The following is a 12169-nucleotide window of genomic DNA, read 5'->3' as shown; positions in this document are numbered from 1 at the left end:
ATGGCCAAGATAGGTCGAAACCGGTACTAGTGCAATAATTCATTCACAATAAATGTATTGGTCGGTGGAACATTTTGCTTGTCTATTACATTGAATCCAATCAATACGGAATATGAAACTTATAAATAATAATTCTCCAAAGGGGCTCGTGACCTGACAATTTTGGCTCCTCCAAAGGGGCCCGTGAGGTTAGCATTGCCCTCCTACGTAAGTTTGTGATGTCTTAACCTCACCTACGGGTCAAGTAGCTCCAGGTTATTGGCTTCACCTATTGGGCCCCTCCAAGGGAGCTTGTGAGGTTAGGATTGCTCTCGTATGGAAGGTTGTGACATTACTTCACATCTTAACCTGACCTACAGGTCTTTAACCCCGCCCAGAACATCCATATCATACTACTCATCCTTAGGGTTAGAAGCCCCATAACTCTACTAATACGAAGAAGTGGTGATTCGACGTGGGAAAATGCTGATTCAGGATCCATTGTTTCAGAACATACTTTACTCAGCCATAGTCACCCAACAGAGATTCGGCTTACTGTGCCATATAGTAGGCCTAGAGAAAAGCGGAACGTCGAAATTGATCAGCAAAAGCCAGATGGCTTCAAGTCCATATTCCTGCACACAGTAGCTGAGCCATATGATTTTTATGCAATTATTGTCATCTGCAAAAGTGTACATTCATACCAAAATAGTGTAACATACTTGTGAAAAATAGACCTTGTATTAATTATTTATGACTTTACATCTGACATCATCAAAAAAGAGCAAACAATTCTCTGTAAGACCATGCAATCATTTTATTAGATTTATCACACTGGAATATCAGGAAATAGTCCGGCTCCATGGTTAAATGGTTAGCGTGCTAACCTTTGGTCAGAAGGGTCCCGGTTTCGGCAGGGTCGGGAATTTTAACCATCACTGGCTAATTTAGCTGGCACGGGGGCTGGCTGTATGTGTCGTCTTCGTCATCGTTTCATCCTCATCACGACGCGCAGGTCGCCTACGGACGTCAAATAAAAAGACCTGCACCTGGCGAGCCAAACATGTCCTCAGACACTCCCGACACTAAAAGCCATACGTCATTTAATTTAATTTTATTTCAATCCCCCCCACCTTCTAAATTTAAACCCTTGACTTATTTGGAACACAGTATTCTATCGGGACAGGAACAACTGAAAATTTCAATAAAGAGAACAATACCATTAGGTTACGAGGCCTAGGTTTTTTCACCAAATTTAGCCTGGAACGTAAATCCTTAAGTGTAACATGGTCTGAATCCCATCTACGAGTGCTTTGATAAAATGTAGGAGAAACAGAATTAACAAGAAATTTCTTGTAACAAGATGTGTATCACTGAAATTGAAATATGGATATGCATGAGATATGTTCCATGGTTTTATCACCTGACCAAGTTTTAGTTAACTTTGTCGGGTAAACACCAAATTTGTTACCAGAGATCTTTCACATGCCAACGTCGTACGACACGGAATGTCGAATGGAATTTGTTCCACCCTTCAAAAATCCGAGGGCCCGATGACCTTAGATGTTAGGCCCCTTTAAACAGCAAGCATCATCATCATCATCATCATAATCAGCAGCAAAAATCCGACCACCTCTGCCGGGTTTGAACCTGCTCTCTTGGAATTCAGAGGCTGACACTCTACCGCTGATCCACAGAGGGCATTAACAGTGATATCAGACAGGTAAGCATTTACTGCAAAATTGAACTCTGTTAGTGTTATTATCACGTACAAGACATAACAGAGTATTTTGAAGTTCTAGTGTTCTACTGCTCGTCCATAATCATGAAACACTGGGCCTTACCACTCAGTTGCTGTGGAGTGCCGTACTGGTTTGTGATGTCATGCGGAAGCGAGTGCTTGGATTCGATTCCAGACATCGCTTGTGCACGACATTATGTGATAGTCAGACAAAACTGTTAAACTCTGATGTAATTGATGCAATTATGCTGATGGTAATGAAGATTTATCATTTAAATGAACAGTTTTGCAATATCTACATTTTAATTTGGAACACCCAATGAATCATAAATGTTTTAATATTATGTAACTAAAACTATATGTAGGTTACGTTAGCTGGGTGATCAGTAAAAATAGCCCATACTTCCAGTTTCACATTCTCCATACACCATTAACAGTTGGCTTTTTTGGCGTTGGTAAATGCAGTCTTCCACCATGTCTTAGGCCTACTTTTTGAGCTATCACAAAATAACAGACAATGAAGTTGCAATGCAGTCTGTGAACTGCAAAAGGAAACATATATAAGAACATCATATCCTCGTAACTAAGCAGTTAAATTTTGGTATTTTTACAATTTTCAGACTACGATAGCTCGTAAAATTACTTTTACTATAACCCTGGGGAAAAAACAAAATAAAGAGAACCACCAAAGACATTCTGATTTACTCGAGTTTTGTTTTGCTAATGCCAATAGGCATGGTTACAGTTTGGAACTTCCTAAAATAATACATATTCTGGTTAGTTATTAAAATATGTGTATCTGTTACAATTATGAGCCCTTGGTTGCACTTCATTTCTGTGAGAGCAACACATCAATAACACCTTCCATTTCAGAAATATTTCGGGTTTAAATTTGAGGTGATTAACCCTGAATAAATATAATTATGCACTTAATGTGCTGTTAATACAAATTAAAATGTAGCATGCATTTTGTTTTTTAAATCAAAATGGAAGAGGGAGAGTGTTAATGGAAGTATAAAGTTTCGAAGTTTATCAAATGAGGTGACTGTAGTTCTGGTCAGTGAGTGGCGGTAGTGATGATTTTTCTTCTAACAATAAATACATCTAGGTAATTATCCTCTCTGAACAAATTAAATGGGGAAAAATTTAAAGTATATACATATATTTAGCTAATGAAGAAATTTGAAAATGAATTTTTAAAAATAAATCAAACATTACTTTATTAAGCCAAAAATGTAAAAAAGGCATCAAAAGGAACATACGTCTTTTATCAATGCCAGATGTCAATGCACAGTTTGAAAACTCTGGCCAATTTGCCTGTTGAAGTAAACAGCTCTTTTTGATTCAGAAGCGTGAGAAGAATCGGAAAGTGGTCACTATCACAGATGTCATCGTGTATTTGCCACCGTAACAGAGGAACTAGCGCACGGCTGCAAAACTAAACATCCTGGTGGGAGACTGTGCCATGTGCACTGCTAAAGTGTTTAGGTTCCCTGTGTTAAGCACACAACGATCGAACTGATTGATCAGTCACTCAAGAACCTTCCCTGTAGGGCAGGAAGATGGAGAACCCTAGAGGGTGTTATGGGCATCACATCTCCCAGCATGAGGAAATGATGGGGTAATCGAGCAATCAAATCTTGGAATTGCTGAATGTGAAGATCGTAATCCAGTGGAAAGAACATCTTGCACATCATTTTCATTATCAGGAACAAGCGTGTAATGCTATTGCGTACAGCTAAGTACAGAGCAGCACTTCCTCACTGAAGATGTTGGAGTGCACTACGGTACAAACTTTCCCAGTCGCCCAGCCATCTACAGCTACTCTGTCTTTGGAATAGTCGCGTTATGTCCAGGTCTCAAACAAATTCCTGTACACGGACTATGGTTACGTGGAGTTGGATATCCGTTCACGTATCTCAACTAGGTGACGAGTGTAACTATTGCAGTTCCTCTGCAGCAGTGCCATTGTGTGGATTGGTAGCACTACAAAATTAGCCAATTGCCCATTTTCTATCATCATTGTCTATTGTGTCGTCATCACCATGAGTTGTTCAGTTTCTGTTGTGTCCTTGGTAGAGGATGACTTGGCAACTGAGCACTCCATGGATGGTGAACTCTCTGATTTGGAGCGGTGGAACTTCTTCCTGGGAGAACTGTGTTACCCAGAAAGCGATTGGTCAAGAGAATGTCAGGGTCTCTCGCTCTTGTTGCCATTTTCCCACTCTTTGGAGGAGGGCCAGCCTGGCGAAGGAGGATTTTCCAGCCGAAAGTGCCTGGGAACTGTCCTTCCCAGATAAATTATACAAAAATCCACTTACTGCTTGTTAAACCAATTGTGAACTCTTGGCCTTGATAGTAACTTGCTGAATACATTTTGGCGTTAGTTGCAGAATTGCTGGTGGAGCGGAAGGTACAAAATTTGTGGGAGATAACATACTTTAGCAGCCATCTCTGCAAAGCAGACGGAGAATTCTGGAGGAGTCATTGATTTGTACTTCCTCCAAGGCTAAGTATTAGTTTAGTTTGAATCTTAATCTCTTGGATCTTTTTCTCCTCCTAAAATGTAGGACGTTCCTTGGAACGAGGGGCATGCTCCTCAGTGCAGTTAATGCACACTGATGGCAGTGTGCACTCCACGCCGACATGCACCCCTTATCCACATGCCCCACATATTGCTGATCCCTGGCAGTGTGGTGAATTGTGGCCAAACCACTGAAACCACTGGCAGGTATAGCACCTCATAGGAGAAGGAAAATATGGCCAAACAGTTACGGTGTACATGTGTACCTTTATAGTTCAGGCAGTCAGTGGTGTATACTGAGGGCTACCAAGGCTATCAGTGAAGCCCAAATCTCAATTGAGAATGATGGAAGTCTAAAGCACATTGTAATGTGAGCATCTGAAACATTGTTCCATTTACAAAACTTGAAAGCAGTGAGAAAAAACGTCGCACATATTTCTGAGAGCAAGGCATCGGAGACTGATATCGCAGCTCAGACTCTCGCCTCTTTCCCCTCGACTCGCCACATGTGGCTTGCTACTGGATATCGGATATGAGCGAGGAGCGGCGTAGGATAGGTGTGCTAGGCTTCGGTCTGTCAGATCACCACTGCTAACTATCAACCATGCGTTACTCATCGTATATACTTCCTCACCTCATACTTCTGAATGATATAGATAAGAGAGTGTGCGAATTCCTCACTCCCATTTACTTCTACATCCTTCCTTGTAGGAAGAGACTGCAGGGCTGCTGCTAGATGAGCAATATCGTTTTATTTTCATTGGTAGATCTGTTAAAATGAAATGCCATCTTTCAGGTTTAGTGTTTTCTTTTGTTGGTTGTAATCGAACCCATGTTCATGGGTCAGACACCACCACTGATCTTCCGAGGAAGGTAATTAACCAGTGAATAATGGGTGTGACCGCTGTAAAAGAATAATAATTAATAATAATAATAATAATAATAATAATAATAATAATGGGGCATGGCATCTATACAGGGTTGGTGTTGACCTAATGGGGATAAAACGAATGGCGAAGACATCATACATACCCAGTCCCCAAGCCAGGGGAATTAACAGTATGAGGGGGTTGATTCTGGAAACTGAACTGGGGCCATCGGACCAAAGGCAGACACTCTATCCATTTAGCCACAAAGCCGGACTTCCATTTGCTAAACCTTAGGCTACCATCTCCACTGATCAGGGGTTGAGCATTGGCAGTAGCAGAGGCCGGAGCAGTAGCCTGTAAAACAGCCGTGACAACACAGCAGGCTTCTCCTTTGGCTACTGGCTGCAGCTCAAAACGCTGAAAGCTTAATGTTCACTAAACCAACCATCCAGAAGAGGTAACCTAATTCTAGTAGTAGCCCATGTCTTAATCCCAGCATACGCCACTGCAGGCAGTGTATCTTGGTCAAAAGTTAATATAAAAGCCCCTGTGTCGTAGAGACTGTCACTGACATGACACACCTCTTAAGGCATATAGCATAGGAAAATCTTCTTCGAGCAAGGCTTCGGACGAGGTCATCATCTGGGGCCTTGATCAAGTCCCTCTGAAAGATAGGGACTTGTCACTCTCGATCGTAACTGGCACTGGCCTGAACGTTTTAGCTTTCAAGATTTTCCTACTCTGCACGAGCATATTAGTCTTGACAAGTACACCACCATCCCACAATTACCGCATTTCATGTACTTCACCAACAAGACCTTCCACAACATTACTAATCAGGAACGGGTTCTTTGGAAGATAGCTTTGTCTATTGGCCCTGGTTGCAACCAGAAATCGTGGCAGACATTCTTCAGATGCTTGCTTGCTCTTCAGGTCAACACGGTTGAAACATTCGCACATCAGAACTGAACATTTAAAAGACGCCATTTGAAGGCCGGCATCGTTGGTTGGGTAACACCAGAAGACTCAGATTCCATGCTGTTCCCACGAGCAGCCAGGAGAATATTCCACGTGCCCTCAGCAGAGCCCCACATGCCAAGGTAAACCTTAATACTCCAGAGGGTGCCTGGTATCTGGAGGTGGGTCACTAGAGACTATTCTGCCAGAAGCCACACATCACCTCGCCACGGCCCGAAACTTTGATTGGGGAGGAAGAAAACTCTGTACCAACTTATATTACCTAAAGCAGACAGTTTGGCTAGACTGTAAGACAGAAGAAATTTAGAATAGAAAAGGAAGAAACAGAAATAAAGGGAAAGAGCATAAAACCTTTCAGGCAACTTGGGGATACCTTATTGGTCTGGCTCCACTCCAAGACCAGTCCAGCTTGGGTAACCCTTGGGATCAACCAGCATACAAGCCGCACACTGAAGTATGCATCGTGGCCAGCAGTTACTATTGAGCTTTATATTGAAGTCTTTAGGTTTTTTTAAAAGGGACTATGTATGTAAACCGCTGCATTTTGAACCAGCTTGCACTTTATGCGCCTGTGCATGAATTAACTGCCGGTTTCAACCGAGAATACACTTTAACCAGTATGCTTGGCGTGCACCTAACACATACTTCCACATGTAGAAATATTTCATTTGCCACTGTGAATGTCTAATGTTTTCACTCAGGAGTGCTACTACTCCCAAATCCATGGCACAAAGCTGTCAGAGCTCTACGGTTTGTATGCACTAACATCCATAGTATGTGCACAACGGCATGGCCCGATGTTTGTAAGATGTGTATTAATTGTGTGTGTGAAGTGTGGTCTAACACTGTATTCAAAGGGGCAGAAGACTCACACTGTATTATATAAAAACATAAAGGTCTAATAAAACTGCCTTGGGGAACACCCGTCTTGATCATTACAGGATTACTTAATGCTTCACATACTCTAATTCTCCGAGTCCTGTTTTCTACAAATTTAGCCATTCATTCATCCATCCACTATTTTGTATGGTCCTTTTTAGTACATCCCAGCTGTGTAGAATATTTATCCTCTGCAAATTTCTCTTCTAGTTTTCTCTTTGTATTATTTCTCCTCCATCTTGCCAATATTTTAATGCTCATAATTGCCCTATCAGTAGACCAAACACGTTCCTTATCCACCACTTTGACTGCACCATGCTGAGTACAGCGCCCCCCCTCCCTATCCGTTTGAACATTTCACATCTTGTTGTCTTACATTATTGTTGAAGATTACAGTGATATAGTATACAAAAAGACAGTGTTTCTAAACCCACAAAATTTGTTTTTGTAATCCTAGACCATATATCTTAATTTAAACTCGTGTTTGGATTCTGCGTTTGCCCATTGATTTTCAGAGAAGAAATACACATTATGCAATAAAAAGTATGTTTTTGGGAGTAAGTGGCATTTTTACAGTACCAGTGCGTTTTCAGATGTACTTAGAAATCTTTTTAAAAGCTTCTACCAGTAAAATAATGGCATATGATTTATCAGTGATAATGGGATATTTTATAAATTCATGATATGCAAAATTTAACCTCTTAACATGAAAGCCCGAGTATACTCGGGGTTTTATATATTTATATAAAATAAAATCCCAAGTATACTTGGGAATGTCGCTCATTGATCGGTACCTCATTTAAAAGCCTGAATATACTCATTTCTTTTTGTTTCTCAATATTTCCGCCAAATGTTTATGAAATTATTACTTCAGGGTCCTATTTTTGCAAACAGATGTCCCTGACTCAACCGTAGTGGATGTCAGTGACTCAGGCAGTTCGTTTTCGCGGCTTTCCCGCCCGATGTAGCATTGTGTGTTGATCCTTGTTTTAGGGCATTTCACACAGCCACAAACATATGAACAGTATTGAGTGTCATGTTGTATTACTTGCCATCTGTTTATTGTTGTGTTATTTATTTTAGAACCCGTAAAAAATATAACGAGTATACTCGGGATTTTAAAACAAGAACTTTTCGGTGGCTTATATTTCATTGCTAAGTTCGAAAAATATATTTTCATTGTTACCACTGTCATTAGTTTTCAATAAATAGCCCATTTTAACAATAAAAAAATTAGGTAAAAAAAGATCACAATTTTGTAAATAATTGGTAGTCTCAAAATTTGTCCTTTTTATGGTACCTACATTATTTTCTGTATCATTTCTAAGGCGCATGTATAATAATTATCTTTAATTAATTACAGGGAAGATGATAGCCATGGACAGCCTTCAAAACAATGAGAATCCTAAAGGAAGTCACTTTTCTGATCATACAATGGTGTACTTCGAATTTGTGGCAACAAGTTCAGGAAAACGCTCGGAAGTATGTGAAATAGGGGCTCATTTTGGAGAGAGCAGCTTCTCAAGATACATATGCCCCCATAGAGGATTTTCGTCTAGTGCTGCAAAGCTAACTAAGAAAGATGGTATTCTTTATCTTGAAGGAGAGCGAGTTGAAACTGTGTCAAAGGAGGATGCTTGGAAAGACTTTTTAAAGTTCCTCCATACTGCTAATAACAGTGTTGTATTGGCAATGCATGATGGTCAATATGGCGTACTGTTCCGTGAGTTGTCAAGACTGTCACTGATGGAAGAGTTTAGAAAGATTTGTGCAGGAGTGATAGATACACTTCGACTATGCAGAAGTATATTTCCTAAAAGAAAGGAAATTGGAAAGAATTACAAACTGAAAGAACTTGTGCAGGATATACTGGGTGAAGAAAACTCATCAGGTTATTACAAAGCCACAGCTGATGCAGTAAATTTGGAAAAGCTAATGAAACATGCCAAAGTTGAACCAGAAATATTCCAACAACATTTTATTTCTATTTCCACATTAGGATGTTGGTATGAGGATGGCAGGATGAAATCTGCAAAAGCAAAATGCAAGAGAAAAGAAACCAGTGCAATTACTCTGGATATCAGCAAACAAGGTATGTTCTAAATTCTTTGATTGTTTACTCAGAGATCAATAAATTGTGAGGGTCTTGTAGTGTCCATGAAGCTCTTACTGAATATGGCAGTTATTTCACATACCTCTGTCCCGTCCCCTTTCATCACTTTTCCTATCTAACCTCTCTTGATCAAGCCTTACTCTTTCCTAATCTCACTGGGAAAGACTAATGGTGATCTTCTGTCTGTTGATTATTTTGGTCAAGGCTAACCTCTCATCAGGGAGTCCGGTGCCTTGGGGTCTACCTGAGACTTGTTCTAGTCCACAACTGTTGCTTCGGTGGCACCAGTATGCTAAAGGACAGTTTCCTTGCAGTAGTAAATCAAACCCACTTCGGTGGCATATCTAACGCATCAACGTGAAATAACCCCTCATCAATACCAAAACTTCAGTCAGTTTTCAGTGGGGAAAAGGTTGATCCATCTCTGTTATAAGATGTTCTATAGATTGGAAATACTAATGGACATCCTTGAGGGATGTCAGTATAATGTATACAGATGCTGTTGAAAATAATAATAATAATAATAATAATAATAATAATAATAATAATGAATATACATAGACAATGAATGTTGTAAATTTACTCCAATAGTTTTTATTTCAGACAAGACATGGCAGGAGTAAAGAAAATGGTGACTGGGCTGAATCCTATTGGCAGTTAAGTGACAAAGTTGCCAGCGCATGCATTACATAGGATGCTTGTCTAGTGACAAGTATTGAAAGTAATGTTCTGTGTTGAAATGTGTTTTGTGAACAATTTTTGACATTCTCTCACACTCTCCAGTGGAAATAGTGCAATAACAGTCTTATTTAAAACTCACTTATGGCAGGTCATAGTATTGGACATAACACAGACCAACAATCTGAATAATATTGCCTGTTAAGATTTAAGCTGATAAGGTTTTGAATTTGATTTTGAAATGGGCATGAACATTCTGATTGTTATATAATTAAAAAGTATGCATCCAGTTTTATATTATTTCTGGCTTAAATGGAAGATCATAATTTTTTATTGTCTTAGGGTGAATCAAGAGTGAACCATGAATAGCTGCAAACATGGACTAAAATTGAAACTGGTAAGGGAAGCATGAGAAAAGTAAAGGGATGTATACTGAACTCTGGAAGCCCATTTATTTGCCTTTAAACTTACACTTCTCTTGTGACTATACATATTGAATTTTTGAACCCTTGGCAATTGCCCTATCACTGTCTTCTTCTTCATGCTTGTAACAGTCATGTTTTAATCACTTTAATAAAGTAGGCTATAGTTCACTGTAAATGATTGGATTCGACCGTCCTATTCATTGACTGCTTTCAGTATTTATTTACTTGTCTTCTTTCACATGGCGAAGTTAGGGCGCACAGCTCTCTCTTGGACTTAACCACACCTAAAACACTTTTGTGCAGATATATTATGTTATAATTTAGTAGAATTACACTATGCTAACCAGAAAAGCACAGTCTATGCCATTCACACACTCGCAAATATAAAGATAGGAACTTTCCACCTAATCAATACATTTATTTATTATGAGGTACTTAAAATATTTTTACATAACATTACTGGTTTCGACCCTATGTATGGGTCATCTTCAGCTACTGAAGAACCTTTGTCTTAATAAAAACAATATATAATATTTAAAACATTACAGTTTTTGTGCTAATTAGAAGCCTCCGTGGCTCAGGACGCAGCACGCCGGCCTCTCACCGCTGGGTTCCGTGGTTCAAATCCCGCTCATTTCATGTGAGATTTGTGCTGGACAAAGCGGAGGCAGGACAGGTTTTTCTCTGGGTACTCTGGTTTTCTCTGTCATCTTTCATTCCAGCAACACACTCCAATATCATTTCATCTGTCAGTCATTAATCATTGACCCAGAGGAGTGCAATAGGCTTCGGCAGCCGGCACAATTCCTATCCTCGCCGCTATATGGAGGCTTCATTCATTCCATTCCTGACCCGCTCAAATGACTGGAAACAGGTTGTGAATTTTCATTTTTTACTTATGCTAATTACGAATTACTAATGCTAAATTGCGATGATGTTTTGTGGTAATAAAATATGCTTGAAAGAGTAGTTTGAAAGTCTAAAATGTTCACCATTTTGTTATGTCTCTGATCTTGATATTCACTCATATAATCATTCATTCAGTTGCAGTATTACAATGTTGACACACTTACTTTAAATTAAAAACGTCTTAATGCTGAGTTAAAAGGTGCTGTATTTTATAAAATTTGTGTCAGTAGGAGGTTTGGTAATAAATAATCATGTATCTTGATGAGCTTGTGTGATGAGACAGGCGCAAGTCACGTGTTTTGAACAATAAGTTTAAAATCTTCTTAAGCTTGGCTCAGGGTCAAGTTGTTGGGTTTGATGTCCCATTAACGAAGGTGTGAATGTTCCCCTCTTCGTAATCACATTCTGTGGGACTGTGTCAGATAATCTAGGCAGAAGAAAGAAAAGGGTTTTGCTGTTAGAGAATGTCTATCGACTGTGTTATAAAAAGTTGAATATGCGTGTTACTTACTTACTTGGCCTGTCATTTATATGCTTGTCGGGAGCATGCCGTACACTGCTTCGAGTATGAAGGGGACTAGCTATTGCAGCATTGGAGGTGAGAGGTGGTTCCACGTTCCATAGGCCACTAAGAACACAATCCAGTACACTGAAAGGGGCAGACGACGACAAAAACACAACTAGAACACAAACACCATGGTCCGCAGATGGCCTAAACGCAAAGAAAGAAATGTGTAAGAAAGGAAGGTATTAAAATCAGGACTATTAGGCAGTACCATATGGCTCATAAAGCAGGCATGAGGCAGTTTTTAAAAAGTCTCTATTATTCTTCTCAGGAATTTCCGTTCTTATACTTCCAGGGCTCTCAGTGGGGTCTTTTTAGTGTCTCAGTTTTACATTCTTTGATAAATGCTTTGAGGCATACTGTTTTCTGCAGGCATGGTAGGCATTGTCTAATTTGATTTTCCTTTGTTCAAGAGCCATTGTTTCACTTAGGTCCTCTGATATCCACTCTCCGAGGTACTTCACATTTTTAGCTCTCTTGACATGTTTTGTATCACTGACTCCCAATGT

At 39.7% G+C, this 12169-nt stretch overlaps 1 protein-coding gene across 1 annotated transcript in view; it reads left to right on the top strand.

Annotated features, from left to right (window-relative positions):
- LOC136885447 (uncharacterized) overlaps positions 1-12169 on the top strand; it is a 57525-nt gene that overhangs the window by 30927 nt on the left and 14429 nt on the right. Inside the window, exon 5 of the mRNA XM_068230288.1 lies at positions 8334-9062. Coding sequence (XP_068086389.1) covers positions 8334-9062 — 729 coding nt within the window. The remainder of the gene's footprint in view (positions 1-8333; positions 9063-12169) is intronic.

The sequence above is a fragment of the Anabrus simplex genome, chromosome 14 (assembly GCF_040414725.1).
Source record: "Anabrus simplex isolate iqAnaSimp1 chromosome 14, ASM4041472v1, whole genome shotgun sequence".
NCBI lineage: Eukaryota > Metazoa > Arthropoda > Insecta > Orthoptera > Tettigoniidae > Anabrus > Anabrus simplex.
This window is presented reverse-complemented; position numbering and strand designations above follow the sequence as displayed.